General features: G+C 41.9%; 1 protein-coding gene across 15 annotated transcripts in view; it reads left to right on the plus strand.

The window, feature by feature from the left end:
• Positions 1-316: 316 nt before the first annotated feature.
• c2cd5 (C2 calcium dependent domain containing 5) overlaps positions 317-25,729 on the plus strand; it is a 44,155-nt gene continuing 18,742 nt past the window's right edge. For 8 of the 15 annotated variants that reach the window (XM_053234890.1, XM_053234892.1, XM_053234895.1 and 5 more), the window contains exons 1-11: positions 317-613; positions 2,238-2,347; positions 3,043-3,129; positions 3,756-3,927; positions 5,125-5,220; positions 5,316-5,471; positions 6,902-7,112; positions 13,071-13,225; positions 15,566-15,739; positions 17,471-17,559; positions 19,884-19,992. In XM_053234890.1, the coding sequence (XP_053090865.1) occupies positions 2,258-2,347; positions 3,043-3,129; positions 3,756-3,927; positions 5,125-5,220; positions 5,316-5,471; positions 6,902-7,112; positions 13,071-13,225; positions 15,566-15,739; positions 17,471-17,559; positions 19,884-19,992 (1,339 nt within the window). In that variant the 5' untranslated portion in view covers positions 317-613; positions 2,238-2,257. Of the gene's footprint in view, positions 614-2,237; positions 2,348-3,042; positions 3,130-3,755; positions 3,928-5,124; positions 5,221-5,315; positions 5,472-6,901; positions 7,113-11,974; positions 12,149-13,070; positions 13,226-15,565; positions 15,740-17,470; positions 17,560-19,883; positions 19,993-25,729 lie in introns of those variants that run through there. The other 7 variants (XM_053234897.1, XM_053234900.1, XM_053234901.1 and 4 more) reach the window with 4 other exon arrangements.

A 25,729-nucleotide genomic window follows, 5' to 3' on the forward strand; every position in this document is an offset into this window, starting at 1 on the left:
CTGCTGTAACGTAAGTGAAAACAGGAACTAACGTTAAATGAGCCAGTAAACAGATGACGTGTGATACATTGCTGTGGTGTAAGAGGAATAAAACATTCTCTTCACGCTGTTAGAGGAAATAATCCATGGTAAGACGAACTTCGCTTCATCACACCACTCTGTTGTGTTTTATTCCTTACATATTTATTAATGCAATATAATATTATAATCATTACGTCATTTCATTTACAAGTTGGGCCTTAAGTAGAAAAGTTTGTGCACCCCTGCACTGAAAATAGCCCTTAAAAGCTGTACAGTGGTTGTAGTTTTAGGAGGGATTTTGTGCACTCTGGCAACCCTGAGTGATCCCTCCTGCATGTAGGTGTTTCTGAGGAAGCTCTGCACTGTGTTTATCTTCAACAAGCTTCATTAATACATTAATAACACCCTTTTGGACCAGCAAGAGCGAAGACATGATCTTAAATAGAGCTAAATAGAACATTTAGCATTCTTTGTTGTGATATTAATTTAAAAAATCCGTGTTATGGGAGTTAAAAGGACGTCAAGCCGATGGACCATCAAATTAAAACGCTGTGGTGTTTTTACAACTTTGTTTATTAAACACTGATATCAGGTGAGTCATTAACATTAACATTTCATTTTTAAAAAATCAGAAAGTTCAACCATCCACATTAGCATTAACCGCTAATCTAGCTGTGTCAAGGGTCTTGTTAGCTTGCTGCCATATTAACCAACAAGTGACGTCCTAAATGGCGTTCAAGTGGACGCTAAGTGCACTAAGTAGGGCGTAAGGACGCCATTACGGTTATTATATTGTCGCCCCTTGGAAGTGCGCTTATGTAGGGAGCACGCGCCGTTTGATATTCAGCCAATCAGATTTGGCCTTGGTGTGGGCGCGAGAGTGCGAGCGCGCGCGTTCCTATGGTTACATCCTAAACCGCGTACTTGTGCACTACTTCATAGTGCGTCAAACTGATACACCGTAGCGCACTACTTTAGCGTACTCTATAGTGCACTAGTGTGAGGTTTAGGACACGGCCCCTGTTAGTTCTAGCAATCTGTACAGCCGTGTAGCTAATGAGCTAGCTATGACAGGTGAAGGAAGCTTTGGTGTAACTGACTGTTACAGCTAATAAGTTTAGTTATTTAACTCATTATTTTCGACTTTAATGATTACAATGATGTTCCCTTTCATGTTCAGTTTTTCTTATAACTGCTTAAAGAAGCAGCTAATTGCGTTAGATCGTCGCCTGACTAAAATGTTAGCATACAGTTAGCGGTCTGAGAGAGAGTCTGTCCAAAAATATGCCTGTGTAAAAATGCTTATTAGTAAAGAAAAAGTATATATATAACTATAAATATTTGTATATATATATATTTTTAAAATAAATAAAAAAAACATACACTAATTGTGTGACTTTTTTTGTTTGTTTTTTATTTATATAAAACAATTTACGCATAATACGCAATTTTATTTACGTGTTTTTCATATTTGGTTTATTAATGCGTCAAATTATTGCTTAAACCAACAATATCAGTTGTATTTATTAAAACTCTAAGATTTCTGACACTAAAATGACACTGTCATTATTTTACACGTATAATTTTGGTTGCTCTGTATGACTTATTGATGTTTTGTTCACGAACGAGTCGATTCCTGAATCGGTTCTTTTTTTCTAACTGACCGTTGAGAGTTGCTTCGTAAATATGATCCGTTTTTTATTTTCTTTTTTGTTTGTTAAAATAGATATCAGCCACTATTGTAGAATATTTTAATCAAAAAGCTTCTGCAGAAACCTCTTTTAGACATCTGAGCTGCTTATTTGTATGAATTAATTCCTCTTCAGTAAGCGCATTATTCTGGACACGTTTGAAGTTTTTTAAAATTAATTAAATCAAATAAAACTTTCAGCAGCACATGAGTGTTATTATGGATGAAACATGTGACTATATCTATATATCATTTATTAATTCTGATTGTTCAAAATATTTAGAACAAAATGTCAATGAGTCATTTGGGAGCTGAAGGAGTCGACTCTTATGGTGAGCCGAGTCAGTTGATTTGACTCAGTGAAAAGAGTCGAAATTTCTATCACTTGTATAAATGTCCCGTGTCTGTCAGAACCACCTGGCGTGACCACGTGATCGCTTTCCTCACCTGTCTCCAGCATGTTTACATCCTCTAACAGCCGTGTTAATGCTAACATTTCACACTCGTTTGTGTTCTGTTCGTTCAGGTTTGGTCTGAATCTGCACCATGCCGGGGAAGCTGAAGGCGAAGATCATGGCGGGTCGACACCTGCCTGTGATGGACCGCGCCAGCGACCTCACCGATGCTTTCGTAGAGGTGACATCAGCCTTAACATGACACGGCGGGGTTTGATTCAGTTCTTCAGGGGTTGTGTGTTTCGTTATTTTAATCTCTAATGCATATCACAAGTCTTTTATTTAAGAAAGTATAAAAAAATCAGAGTGGAAATGTTTTGGAAAGTGCTGGATTTTTCACTTTCCTGCTTGTAACACACGCAAACGTCAAGTAACGCGTCATTAACGACGTTATGATGCATTTTAAAGCAGAAAGAACACAATTAACATCTATTAAAGATGTGCATTTGGCACTTTTATGCAGTATAAGGCTGATCCAGGGGCGGGGCTACGCGTGAACTCGTGGTGTGACGTCACTAAATAAACGCTACGGTGTTGAACCAATCAGGGCCGATATGCAAATGATCAGAGGATGATGCAGAACTGCGAAATAATTAGCTCCCGAACCTGCGTTATGGTGACTAGCGATGTTAGAGAATAGTGTTGAACCGATGGTGGTTGTCATGGTAACAGTGTGTTTCGACAGAGAGAAAATGAGGACGTTAATCGATTCTGATGAACTGCGTTTCTAATTTGCATATCAAGCATATTCATAGATGCTGTCTTCTTGAATGAGGTGTAGACATGTTCTCAAAGCATTTTTAGATTTTTATATATATATATATTTTTGGGAATGAAATCTCTAAATGACTCTCGTGACCTCGTTATGTTCCACAGGTGAAGTTTGGAAACACGACTTTTAAAACTGACGTGTGTCCGAAGTCACTAAATCCTCAGTGGAATTCCGAGTGGTTTAAGTTTGAGGTAAAGCTGATGTGGAGTTTGAGTTATTTATTTTTAATTAAATTACAATTTTGTTCAATTTAACATGCAATTTTCTCTGCGTTTGGTGTTTTCCCTCTCTCCCTCTCTCTCTCCCTCTCTCTCTCCCTCCCCCCCCCCCTCTCTCTCTCTCTCTCCCTCTCTCCCTCTCTCTCTCTCTCTCTCTCTCTCTCTCCCTCTCCCCCCCCCCCCCCCCCCTCTCTCTCTCTCTCTCTCTCTCTCTCTCCATCTCTCTCTCTCTCTCTCTCTGTGGTATATTCCCTCTCTCTCTCTCTCTCTCTCTCTCTCTCTCTCTCTGTGGTGTATTCCCTCTCTCTCTCTCTCTCTCTCTCTCTCTCACTCTCTCTCTGGTGTATTCTCTCTCTCTCTCTCTCCCTCTCTCCCTCTCTCTCTCTCTCTCTCTCTCTGTGGTGTATTCTCTCTCTCTCTCTCCCTCTCTCTCTCTGTGGTATATTCCCTCTCTCCCTCTCTCTCTCTCTCTCTGTGGTGTATTCTCTCTCTCTCTCTCTCTCTCTCTCCTCTCTCTCTCTCTCTCTCTCTGTGGTATATTCCCTCTCTCCCTCTCTCTCTCTCTCTCTCCCTCTCTCTCTCTCTCTCTCTGTCTGCAGGTGGATGATGAGGATCTGCAGGACGAGCCGTTACAGATCACGGTTCTGGATCACGACACGTACAGTGCGAATGATGCCATAGGGAAGGTCTACATCGACATCGACCCGCTGCTGTGCAGTGAAGCCGCCACCGTCATCTCCGGCTGGTTTCCCATCTACGACACCATCCACGGTGCGTCCCGTCCTCACACACCTGTGTGTTCTGTTCCTCCTCCTCGGGGCCGTTCTGTAGTCTTTAGCCGAGAGCGCAGCGGGTCCCAGAGCGCAGCGGGTCCGAGAGCGCAGCGGGTCCGAGAGCGCAGCGGGTCCCAGAGCGCAGCGGGTCCCAGAGCGCAGCGGGTCCGAGAGCGCAGCGGGTCCCAGAGCGCAGCGGGTCCGAGAGCGCAGCGGGTCCCAGAGCGCAGCGGGTCCGAGAGCGCAGCGGGTCCCAGAGCGCAGCGGGTCCCAGAGCGCCTGAGCGAGTGAGCTCTAGTGAGAAAGCGATTCAACTCTGAATCGACTCACTGCAGGAAGTGAATCAAACGCTGTGTGGTTTGGAAACATATAAAAAGTTATAAATATTTATTTTACAGTGACCTAATCATTATTGAACGCCGGTTCCGTGTTCTCAGAGTTCTCCAGGATCTCCGTGTTCTCCTTCTTCTCCGTGTTCTCCTTCTTTTCCCTGCTCTCCGTGTTCTCTGCATTCGCTATGCTCTCTGCGTTCTCCGTGTTTTTTGCGTTCTGTGTTCTCCTTCTTCTCCGTGCTCTCCATGTTCACCTTGTTTTTCTTGTTCTCCGTGTTGTCCTTGTTCTCCATGTTCTCCTTGTTCTCCATGTTCTCCTTCTTCTCCATGTTCTCCTTGTTCTCCTTGTTCTTCTTCTTCTCCATGTTCTCCATGTTCTCCTTCTTCTCTGTGTTCTCCTGTAATATCTATAAAAAGATGTTTCTCAATTTAAGAGGGTTTTAGTGACAGTCTTACTGAACAGCTATAAAAATGTGACAGAGTAACAGCGTGTCGGTTCAATAAAAAGTCACGTTTTCAGTTAAAAAGCAGTGACGATGGCGGCGATGTTGGAGAGAAGTGGATCTTATACGTAATTTATACAAATACATGCAGTAATTTATCCCTGTGTGGATATCGTCTGATCATAACAATAACATTTATTTAATATTTAATAAAAAAAATAAAAAAAAAAGCAAAACAATTACAAATACTAAAGCACAAGGATTTAGGATTTTGTTCTTTATACTGAACATCGATTTTGTTTGAATAATTCTGTAATAAACACACTGTGAAACAGGAAGTGTGTAGTGAGTGTGTGTGTTTCTGTTTAATGACACTCCGTGTGTGTGTGTGTGTGTGTGTGTGTGTGTGTGTGTGTTTAGGTATAAGAGGAGAGATCAACGTCCTCGTTAAAGTCGACCTCTTCAACGATCTGAACCGCTTCAGACAGTCTTCCTGCGGAGTCAAGTTCTTCTGTAGTGAGTTTTTATTCGATTCCGCTCGACTCCCGCGTGTTCGCGCTTCACTTCGTTCCGCTTTAACGCAGCTGTGTTTCTCTCGCTCGTTCCCTCAGCCACGTCCATCCCGCGATGCTACCGCGCCATGATGGTCCACGGCTTCGTGGAGGAGCTGGTGGTCAACGAGGATCCCGAGTACCAGTGGATCGACCGCATACGGACCCCGCGAGCGTCCAACGAGGCGCGGCAGAGACTCATCTCTCTCATGTCAGGTACGGACGCTCGCGCAGCGGGCTGAGGATGCGTGTCGCGATGATGTCGATAGGAGGACTTTGAGGAGTTGTTGTTGTGGTTGTAAGCCATTTTGAGGAAACGCAAAACGTTTAGATCGAATTATCTTTGTGATAAATAAGTGCACGGGGTCAGAGCTTTTCACGCCGCGCTTAACCCCGCGTCATCGTCGTCCTAAACCCCGGCTAGAGGAACGTTTCACACTTGTAATGTGGAAGCGCGGTTTATACACGAGGTTACGAAACCCTGCTTCGAAGCGTTTGCGGTGTGAAACGACGCGTAGCAACAGACACCCAATCAGAAACCGAACAGCTCGTGCCTCGTATCACGCGCTTTGTACAGTCACAGAAACCCTTTTCGTAAAGGGAACGCAAACAAATCAATAAACAATTCAATTTCAGTTTTATTCGTGTAGCGTTTTTAACAGTGGACATTGTCACAAAATAGCTTAACAGAAATAAATACATTCAAATTGAATTAAACCAAAATAAATTTTAAATTGATAAATTTATCCCTAACGAGCGAGTCAGAGGTGACGGTGGTGAGGAAAAACTCCCTGAGATGATATGAGGAAGGAACCTTGAGAGGAACCGGGCTCAGAAGGGAAAGCGTGAGACGAGCCGTTATTTATCCGGTCGTAGTTATTGTCAGCGCAGATATGCAAATAAGAGCCCAGGGTTTAGGAGTGTACGGGGTGAGACGCCAGATTATGAATTCCCAGGATTAATTTAGGATTAAGGATTAAACGTGAACATGAACGATGAGGTTTGGTGTGACATGCGACAGCATCTCGCGAGCAAAATTCAGAACTTCAGGCTATGAATAATCGATAATCCTTCTCGTTTAGCTCCGTGATACATGGTGAGATGGAAAATACCAAAAATAAATATTTAAAACACTCTGTCATGCCTTTGTCATCACAGTACACTTCAAAATACACCAAAAGAGCTTCTTTTTTTTAAATTATAAACTCTTTAGATGAGGCACTTAACATTTATTCGCTGTTTTGATCTCTTCGGTATTAATTGACACTCTGTGGAAGCCCCGCCCCCTTTTTTTCCCCCATTTCATGCCAGTAGTGTTTCAGCGCGTGTTCTGTAAAAAGGTGCTCGAAAGATGCACTGACGCAACGCCGTAGCTTTCTGTGCTTTCACCAAAAAAAAAAAAATAATCAAAAAGAAGAAAAATTTTGATCTAAAAGATTAAATAGATCTACAATGAAATGTTAAATCTGACAGTTTAAAGTTATGCTAATGTTAATGATAATTAAACAGAGATTGAATTGAAATGAGGCGTTGCAAGTTCTTGGAAAAGCTGAGAGACGTAATCCGAGCTGCAGGATGATTAACTGCAGAAGTGTGTGTGTGTGTGTGTGTGTGTGTGTGTGTGTGTGTTTGGGTTCTCTCTACAGGCGAGCTCCAGAGGAAGATCGGGCTGAAGGTGCTGGAGATGGGCGGGAACGCCGTGGTTGGCTACCTGCAGTGTTTCGACCTGGAAGGAGAATCCGGCCTGGTTGTGCGCGCCATCGGTACCGCCTGCACGCTCGACAAAATCAGCAGCACACACGCACCTGTGGGGGCCACAAACCCCGCTAACTCCTCTCCGTCAAAAGATATAAAAGAGTGAGTAATGTCACGGTGAGAAACAAAAAAAAACACACACACACCATGAGCTCCTGCGCCGGCGCGTGGGCCGAGTCTCAGGTTACGCTGTGTTCACACCTGGTGCATTTCATTTATTTTATTTTGTATTCTGATGCATAACCTTACCTCACACACACACACACATCTATACACACACACATATCTATACACACACATCTACAGTCAGCAGATGGTTCCATCTAGTCCACAAAACACAATAAACACAAATTAACCAGTTTAAAAGTTTCCACACGCTCGATTCTTAATCCTGTGCGTGTGACCTGATGATCAGCGACTGTTTCTATGGGTTTTTTTTTTTTCAAAGTATTTTTAGTGAATATTTTGTCAAACATGAGACGTATAATCCAGTTAGACATCTTTTTCCTTTTCTAGATAACATCCCTACCCATAGCAATTCCCCCTGTTGCACAATTATACATTTAAGCTTTCTAATATGGAGAAAAAATTAATTTCTACTCCTCTGAGATAACTGAGGGATCCATGTTCTGTATCTGATCTAAAACAGGTTGCTAAGTAACATAAAACATGTTAGTGCAGCCTCTTATAGTGTGCTGTATTTTTTTTTAAGGCCATGTAATGTAGTAAGTCCTTGAGCTATTGCTTGAAGGTTGGAAATTTTTCTTACTTTGATTAAAACTTAAGGATCGTGGTTTGATACCAAATATTGAAATCATGGCCTCAGGCTCTGTACATGTCTTTACTGTATCAGAGAGAAATTTAAATACCAGCTACCAGAAATCTTTTAATTTTGGACAAAGCTAAAACATGTGAGATAGTTAGGGTCTAAATTTGGTTAGAATTTTTGGTTTGAACTTCACTTTGGACCAATGCAGTCTGTGAACAATTTTAAATTGAATTACTCTATGTTTTAGACAAATTGCAGATGAATGACTGTTTTAATGTTTTGTGATAGTTGTTCATGAGGCTCTTGTTTGTCCTGAGCAGTTAAACTGCACACTGTTCTTCAGAAAAATCCTCCAGCTCCTGCACATTCTCTGCTTTTCCAGCATCTTCTGCATACTTGACTCCTTTCCAGCAGCAGCTATATGATGCTGAGATCCATCTTTTCACACTGAGGACAGCTGAGGGACTCGAACACGACGATTACAGAAGCTGCAAACATTCACTGATGCTCAAGAAGAGCCGGAGGGGGGGTGTAAACTTTTGAACAGGATGATCGGTGTACATTGTTGTTGTTATTTTGTCTTCTGGGAAACATGTAAATATCTTATGTAGCTTCTGAAGGGCAGTACTAAATGAAAATAATAAGATTTATAAACAAAATAATAACAATTTACACCAATCATCCTGTTCAAAACAGGATATTAACCAACCCGCTGGAAGCTCCGCCCACTTCCGCTCATCTCGCGTTAATAATCTTTACTCATCTCGACTCAATTTTCCCGCTTGAAAGATTCAACGTCTTCGCTTTCTTTCACGGTGAATAGATTATGTTTTGAGTTTGTCTGTGCAAAAGTCTTGGCACCCTATTTCTTTTAGTACAAACTTTGTTATAGATGTTTATTTTCTGACTTCTACATTATTGATTCAGTACAAAAACATTTTAGATTCCAAACATTAGTTTTCCAGCACAGAATGAAATGTTACAGAAAAATGTTTGTATGTCAGTAAAGAAAGCAGCAGATTCCATGAGAGACACTTTTCAGATAAAAACATAATGAAGGCTGCTGGGTTTCGCTGCAGAAATAAGAAGCGAGTCGACAGTCAAAGTCTCCAGAAGAACTGTGGCTGCTTCTGCAAGATGCTCAGTAACACTTCCAGCTCATTTCCTTATAAAACTGCACACACTGCACCTCAGATACTGCTTTATTTATTTAAAGTGAAGGATCGTCACATTAAATACTGACTTTGTTTCATTTATTACTGTTTACTGCTCTTTATAGGATTTTTTAATGTAGAAACATTTAATTTCATTATATTTGAAGGCGTCTTTGCTCTACAGCATTTCTTTGCATGCGCCTAAGACTTTTGCACAGTACTGTGAATCTAATATCGTATAGCTAAATATAGCGAGTCTAGCTAAACCTAGCTATATTTATTGGGAATTCAGTGAAAATTTTGGAAAACGGCACTTTTTTGGCTTAAAGAGAAAAAGGGTGAAACTTTGGAAACTTTTAGATGTACAATGAAGTTTAATAACAAATCATTTTAATAGTAATGACGAATATATGTGATTAAAATCACAGTGTAATAAATTAAGACACATTAAACCACAATAAAAACAACAAGAGGAAATTATAATATTAAATATAAGCTACTTACATGTGTATTAAATAGAACAGGATGAAATCCAGAAAGACTGAAACAGTAGGACGATAGAAACTGAAGAGAAAGAGAGAGAGTGTGTGAGTGTGTGTGTGGGTGTGTGTGTGTGCGTGTGTGTGTACATGGTTTTACGGCAACCTCCAGGCTGTTGAGAGAAAAATAATCAGCCTGCTTCTCTGTTTTCGTTAAGATATCGACGCTAGGAAAGTTTACATGCGCACGTTCGTATGAATTGCGGTACGAAACGTCTTTTATCCCGAATCGGAAGAAAGAAATCTTTCGTGTAAACTCGATCAGACGATTAAAGCAGCTCTTGTTGTCACTTCAAGCCTGTGTGAAAAGTTTAAACATTTTAAACACCAGTGTGAACACGTCCATAAGAGAACGGATTTATAGTCTTAACACTTTATACTTCTTTGCACTATATTTATAATAAATGTATTTATTATCATTTATGTTATTATTAAGATTTATATCTCTATGTACAATCTGTATACAATTATATTCAGTTATGCTTTATGTGTCTGTGTATAACATCAGTGCTTTGGTTAAGCAGGGACGTGCAGGAGCTCGGTGTGTGTGTGTGTGTGTGTGTGTGTGTGAGGGTTTGTTTAGTTTTATGAGTATGTTCTACCCGAATACGTCCTCAGCACACAAACACTCCACACACTGAAACTCGTTCTTCTCCCGCATGCTCTCTCTCTCTCTCTCTCTCTCTCTCTCTCTCTCTCTATCTCTTTCTCTTTCTCTCTATCTCTCTGTCTATCTCTCTGTCTATCTGTCTGTCTATCTCTCTCTATCTCTCTCTCTCTCTATCTCTCTGTCTATCTGTCTGTTTTTCCCGTCTCTGTCCTGCATCTGCATGCTTGCATTCGTTCGCTTTCAGGAAGCATTTCAGATCCTGATGTACGGCGTTGTCATGCTTATTGCGCAGCATTTTTCTGTGTGTGTGTGTGTGTGTGTGTTTGTGTTAGTGTTGTGTTAGTGTTGTGTTAGTGTTGTGTTAATGTTGTGTTAGTGTTGTGTTAGTGTTGTTTTATCTGTGCACACTTATTTAATTTTGTGTGTAGGTTTCTACGTGGCTTGCTTTTTTCGTCTCTGCTTGCTGGGATATGTTTGTCGTTTTGTGTGTGTGTGTGTGTGTGTGTGTGTGTGTGTGTGTGTGTGTGTGTGTGTAGGGAATCTGCAGATCCATAACAAGAATTTAAAAAATGACTCAAAAGTCAAACCACTCCACCACAAAGGAGTTAAATATCTCTGTCCTCATTTCTTAGTAATTTATCTGAAGTGTTTGTTATTGAGCTGCTTGTTAGAACCCAGTCTTGGTACGTTTTATACACTTTTCTGGCCACCAGCTTCAGAATCTTTTAGGCTGCAGTCTGATTCGTCCTCTGCGCTTCGCTACATCGATTTCTAAATGGAAAATTAACTTTTTGTTTAACTTTTTAAGCTTTTCAGAGCACGTTATAGTCGCAGGACTGAAATGTAGTTTTTTAAAAGTTTTGTGTGACGCGCTTTGTGGTGAGAAAATAAAATAATCTTGCGACAGGCTACGGGAAAAATATTGAGAATGATGCTGAGTATCAGCTCATACACTCATGCCTTTTGCTCAAAAATGACTCGATGTAAACCTCAAATAATACAAGAGACTTTTTGCACTTTTTTGCTGATCTGCGAACGTAAAGGTGTAAAATCCAGCTAAATTACAGATTTTTCTTAAAACAGCAATAAAAATAAAACAACGTAGTATCAGTATTGTGATAAATTATGCCACAATATACTTTTCTGAGATTTTGCGGGATAACTTTAAAAAAATTGTGACATTTGGAACAGCAGATTTGAGTTTGGTTTTGAATCTTTAGTTGTAAAATGTGATTATTTATTATTAGTAGTAGTAGTATTATTTATTTATTTAGTTATTTTTCTTCTTAAGTGTCATATTTATTTTTGTAAATGAATTCATCATTTATTCATCATTAATTTAAAAAAAAAGCCACTACTGTTTTGCTGGCACCTAAATATCATGATTCGTATCGTTGAAACATCTTAAAGTAGCGTTATATGATATTTTTTGTCATATAGCCATATTTTTTAAGCATTTTTATGCCACTTCTCCTCAGTGTTAATACCAAACATTGGTGGATTTTAGCCTATAGAGACTTTAATGCTTTAAAAAAACAAATCCAACTGGTTCTCAAAATGGCGACCTTCACATTGTCATGGTCTAAATGTAATAAATTAAAAAGTAATTCACAGTTTGCACAATAAAATGAATATTTAACATTTCTGTGGTCTTAACTAAATTAAAATATATTAAAATGTCTTAGCTTGTAAAATGCCTGATATCTGCAGATAGCCTCGTATAAATCGGTGTGTTTATTCGCCGTGTTGTGAGCGTACGTGTGTGTTGCGTGTCTTGTGTGTCAGCATGTGTACACGTCCGTGCCTGGCGTGTTGTGTGTGTGTTGTGTGTGTGTTCTGTATGAAACACTGTGTGTGTGTGTGTGTGTGTGTGTGTCTGTGTGTGTGTGTAGCTCTCCGCAGGCTGCTCCTTCTGCTCTTGGATGTCGCTCCACTCACAGCAGTCCGGTTCACAGCGCGAGCAGCCGCCTGTCTCAGGGTTTCTCCGTTTCCGTGCCGACGCTGCTCTTCGCTGGTATGAAACGCAGACACAGGAGCTCAGAGGGTCCCAGAGCCAGGCAGTGTAGGCAGGTGACCCCTGCGTGACCCCCCTCAATGACCCCCATGACCCCATCACAACCTCGCTCCCATTGGACCAGACGGCTGTGACATCATCAGGCCTCCCTTTTTCTCCTTTTCATCTGCCAAAGCAACCTGTTCTGCAGCTATGGCCCGCCCCCACCACATGTCAATGACCAATCAGAGCGCTGCGTTCAGCTCACAGTCAGGTCGTTAGCGTGTCCCTGATCGTTTTGGTAGTTAGCGGATTTCTCAGGAAGCTCATGTCAGCCATGTTTTTAGAGGGTTGTGCTTTGGTTAGCTGAGCGTTGTGCTTTGGTTAGCTGAAACAAATGCTTTTTCTCATCATTGCTTTTTTGCGTTGTCACATTTGTTTGTCATATTGTGTGTGTTTATACTTTTTTGTTGAAATGTTTGTTTGTTTGTTTGTTTGGTGTGCCTGGCTGTCTCTCTGTGCATCGCGTTTTTTTTGTCCCCGTGGCCTTTTTCCTTGTTAAACACTCATCTCTCAACCCTCCTTTTCCTCCTTCCCTTTCAGTTTTCTCTCCTCCTTCCATTAAGGAACCTTCCAAGGAACTAATGTATATATGAAGTGGAAATATTGCGCTTTGAAATTAAACATACTTTGTTGATTGCTTTTAAGTGTAATATGCCGAGTTAGAAGGTGATTCATTCAAATCAACTCCATCCTGGTCTACAGAAATGTACCAGCGGGAACTAAAACCAGCCCAAAAAAATTTCAGCCCAGAGTTCCAAAAAAGGTTCCTGCAGTGGAAATGCATCTCATGGGCCTTCTTTTCTGATCCTCACACACACATACATACATACACACACACACACACACACACTCACACACACACACACAGATGCTCGCACTCCCTCTGTGCAGACGTGGTGTGAGATTGAGTCTGTTCCTCCTTGCTCTGACAGGGCGGGTTTTGGGGAGGAGGCCCCTGGTGTCCCGTTGTGCTCAGGACCCCCCACCCCACTGAGAGCCCAAACCTTCTCTTCCTTCTCCCCCTCCAAGTCCTACAGCCGCCAGTCCTCCTCCTCCGACACTGAGCTGAGCCTCACCCCCAAAACCGGTAAGACCACCCGTACCCCGGGATCAGCCCGCTACTTCATGCTCTCTACAGAACTGCTGCAGATCAGCTCAGCCGAGAGAACATGCAACGTATCAGCCTGCTGTAGAACAGCCCGTTGGAGATGAGATCAGCTATTAGAGATCAACCCTCTAGAGATCTGCCCATTGGAGATCAGGCCACTAGAGAGCAGCCTGTTAGAGATCAGCCTGCTAGAGATCAGCCCGTTGGAGATCAGGTTGCTAGAGATCAGCCCGTTGGAGATCAGGTTGCTAGAGATCAGCCCATTGGAGATCAGGTTGCTAGAGATCAGCCCATTGGAGATCAGTCTGTTGGAGATCAGGTTGCTAGAGATCAGCCCGTTGGAGATCAGGTTGCTAGAGATCAGCCCATTGGAGATCAGCCCGTTGGAGATCAGGCCGCTAGAGATCAGCCCGTTAGAGATCAGCCCGTTGGAGATCAGGCCGCTAGAGATCAGCCCGTTGGAGATCAGGCCGCTAGAGATCAGCCCGTTGGAGATCAGGCCGCTAGAGATCAGCCCGTTGGAGATCAGGCCGCTAGAGATCAGCCCGTTGGAGATCAGGCCGCTAGAGATCAGCCCGTTGGAGATCAGCCCGTTGGAGATCAGCCCGTTGGAGATCAGGCCGCTAGAGATCAGCCCGTTGGAGATCAGGTTGCTAGAGATCAGCCCGTTGGAGATCAGGTTGCTAGAGATCAGCCCGTTGGAGATCAGGTTGCTAGAGATCAGCCCGTTGGAGATCAGCCCGTTGGAGATCAGTCCGTTGTAGATCAGGCCACTAGAGATCAGCTTTTGAAGATTAGCTTGCTAGAGATCAGCTCACTAGATCAGCTTCTGGAGATCAGTCTATTAAAGATCAGCTCTGTGGAGTTTAGGAGTTGGAGATCAGCCCAGCTGAGAGATTAGATTAGAGAGATTAGACTGCCGATGATGTAACAGTTCATCATTTTCACGGAGAGCGAGTGGTAGCGTGCTTCCCCTCCATCTCTTTCAGTTTGCTGTTGTGTTTCGATTGTGTTAATCATGTTTGTGTTTATTTATTTTATTTTTTATATCCATGCTGCTTCTTGTGTGTGTGTGTGTGTGTGTGTGTGTGTAAAACATTAAATTATTAAAGAAATATATGAATAAACAGTTCTTTGATTTAACAGGGGGACAAACTACCAAAAACGAGTGTGCTGTGCAGTGGAGAGGGAATAAAATCTAATTTTATTATTATTATTATTGGACGTTTGCGATTAAAGCACGTCTCAGATTTTTCTCAGTCAAAAAGATTAATTCTAGAAAATAAGAAATTAAATTAAATTTAAAAAATTACATTTTAAATTAAAAATAAATCAGTTAAATCATCATCTTCTTCAGTCTTTGTCTTTCTCCCTTCTGTGATTTCATAATTCATTTCTACCTCGTTTTTGCTTCATTCTCATTGATCTCTTCATTCCTTATCCTCCTTTCTCCGCCCCTCTTCTCTCCTTTCTTCTCTTCTCTCCTCTCCTCTCCTCTCCTCTTCTCTCCTGTCCTCTCCTCTCCTCTCCTTTCCTCTCCTCTCCTCTCCTCTCCTCTCCTGTCCTCTCCTCTCCTCTCCTCTCCTCTTCTCTCCTCTCCTCTCCTTTCCTCTCCTCTCCTCTCCTCTTCCCTCCTCTCCTCTCCTCTCCTCTCCTCTCCTCTCCTCTCCTCTCCTCTTCCCTCCTCTCCTCTCCTCTCCTCTCCTCTTCTCTCCTCTCCACCCCTCTTCTCTCCTCTTCCCTTCTCTCCTCTCCTCTTCTCTCCTCTTCTCTCCTCTTCTCTTCTCTTCTCTCCTCTCCTCTCCTTTCCTCTCCTCTTCTCTCCTCTCCTCTCCTCTTCTCTCCTCTCCACCCCTCTTCTCTCCTCTTCTCTCCTCTCCTCTCCTCTTCTCTCCTCTCCACCCCTCTTCTCTCCTCTTCCCTTCTCTCCTCTCCTCTTCTCTCCTCTTCTCTTCTCTTCTCTCCTCTTCTCTCCTCCTTTCTCCACCCCTCTTCTCTCCTCTTCTCTCCACCCCTCTTCTCTCCTCTCCTCTCCACCCCTCTTCTCTCCTCTCCTCTCCTCTCCTCTTCTCTCCTCTCTTCTTCTCTCCTCGTCTCTCCTCTCCTCTCCTCTCCTCTTCTCTTCTCTTCTCTTCTCTTCTCTTCTCTCTACCCCTCTTCTCTCCTCTTCTCGTCTCTTCTCTTCTCTTCTCTCCTCTTCTCTCCTCTTCTCTCCTCTTCTCTTCTCTTCTCTTCTCTCCACCCCTCTTCTCTCCTCTTCTCTTCTCTTCTCTTCTCTCCACCCATCTTCTCTCCTCTCCTCTTCTCCGTTTCTTTCAGCGAGGATTTGTCTGTCTCCCAGTTCTCCTATCCTTCAGTCTAAATCTTCACCCATTCCCACTACCAAAGCCCCAAGGAGTACAACTCCTCCCCCTCTCCACGTGAGCCAATCAGACACAGCCATGCTGAGAAAGAGCGTGTCATTCAGTGAGGACCTGCTACTGGCGGCCTCCGGTAGGACACACCCACTTCCTGTTGGACTCCGACTCCACAGAACGCATGCAACATGGCCGCCCTTAACCAACCCTTTAACAGAAAACGACGTTGCTGTTTAGGGGGATCTAAGTTACCGAGTGCTAGTCAGTGGATGTGACTTCAGTGTGATTGTTGTGGCGTGTCGTTTAAAAGCATTTGTTTTAATTAACGAGAGCTCACTCGCACGTGCTTCCATAACCCTCTCAGCCGACGGTCGAGTTGTGCAGCTTCCAGACAACTCGGATTTCGATGCGCAAATCTGCATGATCACGCAAATAACCTCGGAAAACGAGGACACTGCACACACAGTGCCTTGCACTTCAATCTTGTTTTCAACTCTCCTCTTTGATTTCTTGTTACGCTTAAAATATGCGCTTCACACGACGTCACCTTTAGCCCTCGGGAACTAAAACGCGCTTTCCCAATATCGATGAAGCGCTGTCGTTTAAAATTTACTCTCTCTTCTTATAGCTTATCGTCCCCTGACTCAAGAGATGACTAGAACGGTCACCATGACGACAGTAAAATCGCCTGCATCAGCATTACTGTGTTGAGCAAACACCATTTTTCAACATGGAAGACTTGCGTGAATTAACGTTGTTTCTTCATCAGCAGCTCATATCAGTCTGTACCATTAGATCCTGTTGTTGCTGATAAAGTATAGACTCTAGCTGGATCTTTTGGTACCGGACCGGTTGGTTGGCTGATGGAAAAAAAGATGCAATCCAAGGAAAATGAAAGTCAGTTTTACTTAATCCCACCTTCACATCCTGCTGAAAATATCGTAACTGCGAAATGAACGCAATCATGTAGTTAATGACATAATTACTAGTCGAAAACCTTACAACTTTGAGTTTGGGATTTTATCAGTTAAAAACGCTGACGATATCAATGTTGCATCTACAATAGATGGTAAAACGTTTATTTTTTTTTTTTTTATAGATTTTTTTTTCCCGGATGCCTTTACAGCTTTACTTTTACGCATTCTGCGCATGTTAATTTCTACGTTCATGTTGATGATTTGCTTCTAACCAAAACCACTTAAACCACGAATCACGTCTTATTTACAACTTTAAGCTGCTAAAGCTTATAGGGATGGGTGATACGGCAAGAATATTAAATCATATATCATTTATATTTGCGATAAATGATATCAAAATTAGAATTTTTAGGTTTCCTAAGAAACGGCAGTCAATACAATAGAACAGATCTATCTACAAACTGGAGAATTAATTACTTAATTAATACAAATCAGATTCTAATGTACAGTCGGTTACTTGTTTTTATGAAAAACGTACTGACGATATTTGCGATGCGCTCAGAAAAGTGTACTGCGATGTAATTTATCGGGATATTAATAGCTGTAATAAAGTGTTGGAATGATTAAGATGGTGCTGAGAGAGTGTCTGAGTTGAAAACAGTACTGAAATGCAGTGATGATTAATGTGTAATGTAGTAGGGGTCGGAATACAGGAATGTCCAAAATGTCCTGTTTGTTGTTCATTTCAGCACACAAAAGTCTTTGTTGGTTGAATTTGAGCAAATCCGTTTCCATAACTGGAGCTGTACGGAGAGACGACGCTCACTGAAGCATAAATTTCCAAACACGTTTAATCTGCATGTGTGTTCCACTGTATAATTAAACATAAACACCTTTTGGAGTGATGGAGTTCACCTTGTCTCGGATTTCTCTTCCCACTTCCTGTGCAGGTATGGGCAGCGGGGGCAGTGCCGGGAAGGAGGCGGGGCCTCTTAAAGCACTTCTGAGACAACAGACGCAATCGGCTTTGGAGCAGAGGGTACGAACAAACTAACGAACGCTCAGATACTCTTAACGCATACGATAGGCTTGTGTGATATTATTGATTAAAAAATGTCTAAAGTAACGGCTCTCGGAATTCTTGCAGCCAGGTTTAAACCACGTCTGAATATTCAAATACTGTGCACACGATCTCATCAAAAGTATGTGCACCCCTGACCATCGCACGCATATGTGCTTCTTCTGAAACTGTTTCCACAAAGTCAGAAGCACACAGTTGTATAGAGCGTCTCTGTGTGCTGTAGCTTTACAGTTTCCCTTCACTGGAACTAAGAGACTCAAACCTGTTCCAGCATGACAATGTGCACAAAGCGAGCTCCATGAAGACATGGTGTGTGAAGGTTGGAGTGGAAGAACTCGAGTGTCCTGCACAGAGCCCTGACCTCAACCCCACTGAACACCTTTGGGATGAACTGGAACACCGACTGAACCCCAGACCTCCTCGACATCCCAACATCAGCGCCTGACCTCACTAATGCTCTTGTAGCTGAATGAACACAAATCCCCACAGCCACGCTCCAACATCTAGTGGAAAGACTTCGCAGAAGAGTGGAGCTCATTATAACAGCAAACACACGGGGAATAAATCTGGAATGAGACGTTCAACACGTACACATGGGTGTGATGGTCAGGGGTGCACATACTTTTGGACATATAGTGTGATAAAGTAATCAAAAGTGGATGGAGAGCAGCAAATATTTAAAACATGGTTTGTATATTTGAAAGATCAGCTCTAAAATGGTATTGAAAAAGTAATAAACGTCCAAAACGAAGAAGAAGGAAATTCGTTGTGTAGCTTCAATTTTTAAAATTTGCATATTTAGTAAAAATCACATTTGCTTTTATATTTTATGTTACACAAGCCTATACATCCTTTAAGATGAAAGACTGACCACTTTGTGTTTTCACTCTGAATTTTTCTATTTTTTAAATTTTTTTCCGCTGGACTCCGGGACATCAGGGTGTGTCTCTGTCGTCTGAGACATTTGTTAGGACGGGGGTACGTCCGGACCGGGCATGCCTGTTGACGGGACGAATATTTTTGCATAGATTTAAATATTTATTCCTCTTTATCCCCACAGCACTGCTGAATTCTGGATTGTGATTGGTCAGAAAGTGTTGATTAGTTTTCTATAACAGCAGCTCTGACAGTAGCGCAGGTTTATATTAATGCACTCGCTCTAATACGTTATCGTTTCTATAGCAACAGCTCATTCACAGGGACGTGTACAGCACTAATAATAAACAGATTAAAATAATCGCTGATGTCGTGAAGTTCTCTGTAAGGAGAAACGTATCTATATAACATTTATGGAAGGAGTCTCCAGTGTCAGCGCTTTGTAACAAGCTGTAACCTTTTGACTGTTTATAGCTGCTATAACGTAAGTGAGAATAGGAACCTGTTTAGGGACGCTCTATTACATAGAATGTAACTGTAAATGGATAAAAAGTATGACATCATTCTCTAATGAATAAAAATAAATTGCTGTGGTGCAGTATAAGAGGAATAAAACACTTAGGGACGTGCCGTTACAGGAAAATAAATCACTTCAGGGTGAAAACAGTAACTCTTCTTCATCACAGCATCCCGTCGTTGATTATTTTACTGTAACAGCACCACACGCAGGGGGTTATCACATGACTTGCATGCTTAAAAGTCCAACACTGAACTGTTTTTATTTCAGGAGCTAAGAACAGCTAGCTGGATATTCACATATCTTTCTAAATTTTAAAATTATTCAGCTCAATAATATAAAATGAAATAAAAACAGTATTTTTTTTTGGAACCTTCTTCTCGAATAAACTGGGAGTGTTTTAGACTCGTGCTGCTGGGATTTTGTGTTGATGTTACGACTCTTTTCTAGCCTTGAGAACGAGAGCGTAAGACTTAACAGCTCCTCTTTAAGTCTTTATGCTCGTCTCTTAAATCTGCCAGTGAATTATTTATAAATATTTACAGCATGTCTCTGTGAGGATTTATGCATTTACGTCACTTTAAAGGTCACTATGCAGAGCTCTGAAACTAAATCCGGAGCCTGTATAAGTTCTGAGAGATGAATTTAGGAAAGCTCAGATGTTCATGTTATGTTGAAGTATAAATGTAGACATATACACACCTGTAATGGGGCGGGGCTTCAGGAGGAAACCTGTGAGTGGTGACTTCAGTGTCCTGGTGTTTCCCAAACAGCTTCTGTTTCTCAGGAACGTCTGATATTATTACAAAGAGATTTGTTCTGGATGTAAGACAGGAAGTGTAAGGTGTGTGTGTGTGTGTGTGTGTGTGTGTGTGTTTGTGTTTCTCAGGAGTTCCCTTTCTTTACACTGACCAGTTTCCCTCCTGGTTTTCTGCTTCACGTGGGAGGAGTGGTGAGCGCACGGTCAGTCAAGCTTCTGGATCGAATCCACAACCCTGGTAAGAAACTCCATGACACACAGGCTACCACTTACTTACATACATACATACATGCAGCACACACACACACACACACACACACAGAGCACACCTGGACACACACACAACACACCTGGACATGCATTAACAGTGTGCCTCAATACACGTACAGCACACCTGGACACACACATGCAATACACCTGGACACACACACATGCAATACACTTGGACACACACATGCAATACACCTGGACACACACACACGCAATACACCTGGACACACACACATGCAGTACACCTGGACACACACACATGCAGTACACCTGGACACACACACAGAGCACACCTGGACACACACATGCAATACACCTGGACACACACACAGAGCACACCTGGACACACACACATGCAGTACACCTGGACACACACACGGAGCACACTTGGACACACACACATGCAGTACACCTGGACACACACACAGAGCACACCTGGACACACACATGCAGTACACCTGGACACACACACGGAGCACACTTGGACACACACACATGCAGTACACCTGGACACACACACAGAGCACACCTGGACACACACATGCAGTACACCTGGACACACACACGGAGCACACTTGGACACACACACATGCAGTACACCTGGACACACACATGCAGTACACCTGGACACACACACATGCAATACACCTGGACACACACAGAGCACACCTGGACACACACACACACATGCAGTACACCTGGACACACACATGCAGTACACCTGGACACACACACAGAGCACACCTGGACACACTCATGCAGTGCACACCACTCCAAAAGTAAACACAGTACACACCTACCTTCCTCTGTGTGTGTGTGTGTGTGTGTGTGTGTGTGTGTGTGTGTGTGTGAGGCATGGGTTGACTGAAAGAGCTGCTCACTTATTCTTAACTGTAGATGTGCTGATGTAGTGCCACTAAACTAGTGACATAGTGCTGCTGCATGCTTTACTCTCTATCTCTCTCTTTCTCTCTCTCTCTCTCTCGCTTTACTCTCTCTTTACTCTCTATCTCTCTCTTTCTCTATCTGTCTCTCTTTCTTTCTCCATTTCTCTCTCTATTTCTCTCATCTGTCTTTGTCTCTCTGTCTATCTCTCTCCCTGTCTATTTCTTTCTCTCCATCTGTCTCTTTTCTCCTTCTCTCTCTCTCTTTTTCTCCTTCTCTCTCTCTCTCTCTCTCTCTCTCTCTCGCTCTCTCTTTCTCCCCATCTGTCTGTCTCTTTCTCTCAATGTATCTTTCTCTCTTGCTCCCTTTTACTTTCTCTCTCTCTCTCTCTCTCTCTCTCTCTCTCTTTTCTGACGATAACTCTCTTGTCTGTCTTTGCAGTTCCTGTGGAGTGGTGTTGTCCAGTGTTGTGCTCTTGTTTGTAGTCTGTGTTTGTTTTTTTATTCCTCTTCCTCTCTCTTTTCCTCTCTTTCTTTTCCTTCTCTTTTTCTCTCGGCTCCTTTAACTGACCTACTAATGTGGCGTTTTGACTCAGCCTTGGGTAACACCAGATCATACAAACTGCTAGACTGGAATAGTTTCACCGCAGGTACTACCTTACCCCCAGTCCTGCATTTACACACACACACAGCCCTTGGCAGCTCAGTTTGAACCTCACACACACGCGCGCACACACACACACACACACACACAATATCTGGCTTACTGATGGGCGAGTATCTGACTAATTGGTTTTCTTGGTTTTCTCAGACACACAAACAAACACTTTACATTTAATTTTTTCTTAAACAGGAGTTGCACTGTCGCTTGTGTACCGCCAAGGGTGCCAATACTTTAATCTTAAAGAAAGTAGAAAGAATATCGAGTGCAGACTTTATCAGAAGACAGCAAAAAAAACACAACGAGTCACACTGTGGCCGAATCTCCTGACGTTATCGAACGTATCGAGTCCCTACACAGTGCTGTACCCTATGGAGTAAACATATACAGTGGACATGAAGACGTTTGTTCAAGATGGCGGACGTTTATCATCTAAGAAATACAGAATCAAGCTAAATCTGAGACAATAAAATCCACAATGATTGATTATTCAGCAGCTCTGTTGAATTCTGGATTCTGATTGGTCAGAAGGTGTTGATTAGTTTTCTATAACAGCAGCTCTGACAGTAGCGCAGGTTTATTTATGATTAATGCACTCGTTCTAATACGTTCTCGTTTCTATAGCAACAGCTCGTTCACAGCTCCACTGATAATAAAGGATAAAAAAAAAATCGTTGCTATGGTGAAGTTTTCTGTAAGGAGAAATGTGTTTATGTAACACTTATGGAAGGAGTCTCCAGTGTCAGCGCTTTGTAACAGTCAGAGGTAAAGCTGTAACTTTAAGTTTTCCGACGTCTTCAGGACAGAGGAGTTTACGCTTCTTCTTTGCGGTTTCTCAGTAACATGCGTAACAAGCTGCTTTTTTTTTGTCTTATTAACTTGAAGAGAGAGAATAAAGAGAGGCTGGTGAGGGAACGACTGTTTATAGCTGCTATAACGTAAGCGAGATAATGATAGTGATAATGATAATTTTATTCCTCGCATAAACACCTGAAGTAGCTTCATTTCTGCCGTTTTCATTATCGTACGTTATTGATGCTGTTCATCAAGTTATCGAATTTTGTTATTTCTGAAATGTTTAAGTTGCTCGACTACAAAATTACCCAAAATGCCCATCACTAATCTGGAGCCGGTTCCATCTCAGGTCCAAATAAGAGCGTTGTTTTTTTTTTTTTAATTATTTACTGAATCCATTAACACGCGTCTCATTTACATGATAATAAACCTGTAATAAGCTCTGAGAATTATAAAAAATAACTGTAAATATTTACATTTAATATTTAAACCTCTATTTAAACAGCAGTAAAATTTCACATTAGCAAACAATCTTGTTCACACTCTTGGTTTTTCTCAGTAGTGTGTGTTGCATGAGCTGCCATGCGCTGTGCTTGGTGTGTGTGTGTGTGTGTGTGTGTGTGTGTGTGTGTGTGTGAGGCGGCCGCAGCATGCTCGAGCTGGTTATGTTCCTTGTTCTTTGCTCTGGCTGGATGTTTCTGAACCTGCTTTGGCTGTTTCTCACTGGACCCCCCCCGCCTTGCCCCGCCCCACCCTGCCCCGCCCTCTTACCCAGCATTCCTTGCTCCTTGATTGCACTATCACATGACCAATGATGCAGCGAGATGGGCATGTGCGTCGTCCTGCTTTTCTTTCTGTGGGCTGCAATAATAATAATAACAATAATAATAATAATATTGATGATGATGACTGTCGTACCCATGATCCAGATCTTCATGGTTACAGTGGATGAAATATATATGTGTGTGTGTGTGTGTGTGTGTGAGAGAGAGAGTGTGTGTGTGTGTGTGTGAGAGAGAGTGTGTGTGTGTGTGTGTGTGTGTGCGCGCACCATTATACGGTTTATTTTGAGGAATATACACTCACCGACCGCTTTATTAGGAACGCTTGCACCCTGCTCATACATGCATTTAGCCAATCACGTGTCAGCAGCACAGTGCATTACAGCGTCAGTTAACATTCACATCCAACTCCAGAATGCGGAAAGAAATTGTCTGAGTGACGTCATCCATGGCACGACTGTCTCTAGAGTTTAAACAGAATGGTGCGAAAAAACAAAAATCATCCAGTGAGTGTTGGTTCTGCAGAAGAAAACGCCTTGTTGATGAGAGAGAGTGAGAGGAGAACGGCCAGACTGGTTCAATCTGACAGGAAGGCTACGGCAACTCAAATAATCACTCTGTACAGCCGTGGTGAGCAGAAAAGCATCTTAACACGTCGATCCTTGAGGCCATAATGTCCAGCGTGAGTGAGTCCGTGCCCACTGTAGCCTCAGATGAGCTGAGTTCTTGGCTGGCGGGAGTGGAACCTGATGTGATGTTCTGCTGCTGTAGCTCATTCACTGCAGTGTTTAATGTGTTGAGATGCTTTTCAGCTCAGCACGGTTGTAATAAGTGCTTATTCGAGTTACTGTAGTCTCCCTGTCCATGCCGTTGTGATGCACAGAATAAAAATAGCTACTTTCCAGGTATCTTTGCAAAACAGACCACATCTTATCTATCCTTTTTTTTCTGTACAATATATCTGCGCTACTGCTGAAGGAGACGAGCTCAAGCACGTAGTTCTCTACAGAATTTGCATAAAAATGTGCTCCTTCAGGGCAGAGAAAAAACGCCGCCGAGGTACAAAGTCAGTGCGTTTGTTCATTTCTTTGTGTAGCAAAGAAATCCCTTCATTTCTAATCTTCCATGCAATGTTTTTTTCTTTATTCATTCAGTTTTATCTGTTCTTATTTATTATATTTGTGCTATATTTATTTATTAGTGCTTTTTACAATGACAGTCACAATGCAGCTTTAGAGAAATATATAGATTCGGGATATAAATTTTAAAGTTATGAATTTATCCCTCTATTAGTGATCTTTAAATGATTAAAATCCTCTTGGGTGATACTTCCGTGTATATACTGAGTGATTTGGGGGCGGAGCTATGTATGAGCTCAGCTTGTGATGTCACTAAATAAACTTCACAACTTTGGACCAATCACGTTTGACATTAGAGGACGATGTTGTGGAATCTTCAGAGTTTACACTTCACGCTAACGCAGCTATCTTAGTTAATGTTAGTGATGATGAAAAGGTGGGTGTCATGGTAACGTTGAACATTGAAAATGAGGATGTAATTTGAGGCTTCGATTCTGAAATCTTTTGAAACCTTTGTCTCAAATCTGAGCTAGTTCAGTTTTCGGCTAACGATGATGTTAGTGAATGCTAGCGATATTACGCAAATAGGTTTCTAATTTGCATATTTTTTGCATATTCATGCATATTTATAGATGCTAGCGCTTGTAATGAGTCCTAGGACATTTTTAGTTGTTTCCTGTGCATTTGAAAAAAAAAGCAGAATTTTTTTGTTTGTTTCTGTAAATAAAAGTTTTAATTAAGTTTAAAAAAATATATATTAAATATTAATTAAGTTTGGATGATAAGTAAAGCCACACAGCAATGTGCAAAAAATTCCCTTTTCTTCAGTTCTTCAGTGGAAACATGGACAAGCTGAGACAAACCTTCAGGCAAAAGCCAAATTCTTTTCATTCCTCAAACATCGCAGCCAAAGAATCACCAAAAACCTGCACGAAGATATAAAGGTGTCATAGCCTGAAGCGGAAACATTACAGCTTATTTGAATATTTGAATATTTAATTCATTCAGTGTTAATTGAATATTAACATACATTAAAATTATATTGTTTTGTCTAACTGCAGCTCGTACCTACGATCATCTTATTTTTGTTTACTACTCGTATATTTGCCCCAGTGTATTTGCTCTACTGCTATTGGTGGAACCCAGAAAAGGGGCGGAGTTTGCTTTTATTAGAAATTTTTAATGCATGTCTCCAAAACTGTGTAAAAAATGTTTGATCATGTGGCTGCGATCATTCGTGATCTTAGAGGATGAGCAGGAATTGAGGGTGACAAACTAATAATCACATCTTCGTCATCTTCATCATCATCTTCATCATCTTCATCATCATCGTGAGCTGCGTTCTCCTCCTGGTCTGTTGGAGTTACTCTTGTTTGCTTGCTCTCAAGAGCGTATGTAAAAATGAATAAATAAATAAATAAAAACTCATTCTCGGACATCGAGAGTGTGTGTGTGTGTGTGTGTGTGTGTGTGTGTGAGAGAGAGAGAATTTTGTGCATCTTGT

The sequence above is a fragment of the Pangasianodon hypophthalmus genome, chromosome 6 (assembly GCF_027358585.1).
Source record: "Pangasianodon hypophthalmus isolate fPanHyp1 chromosome 6, fPanHyp1.pri, whole genome shotgun sequence".
Classification (NCBI taxonomy): domain Eukaryota; kingdom Metazoa; phylum Chordata; class Actinopteri; order Siluriformes; family Pangasiidae; genus Pangasianodon; species Pangasianodon hypophthalmus.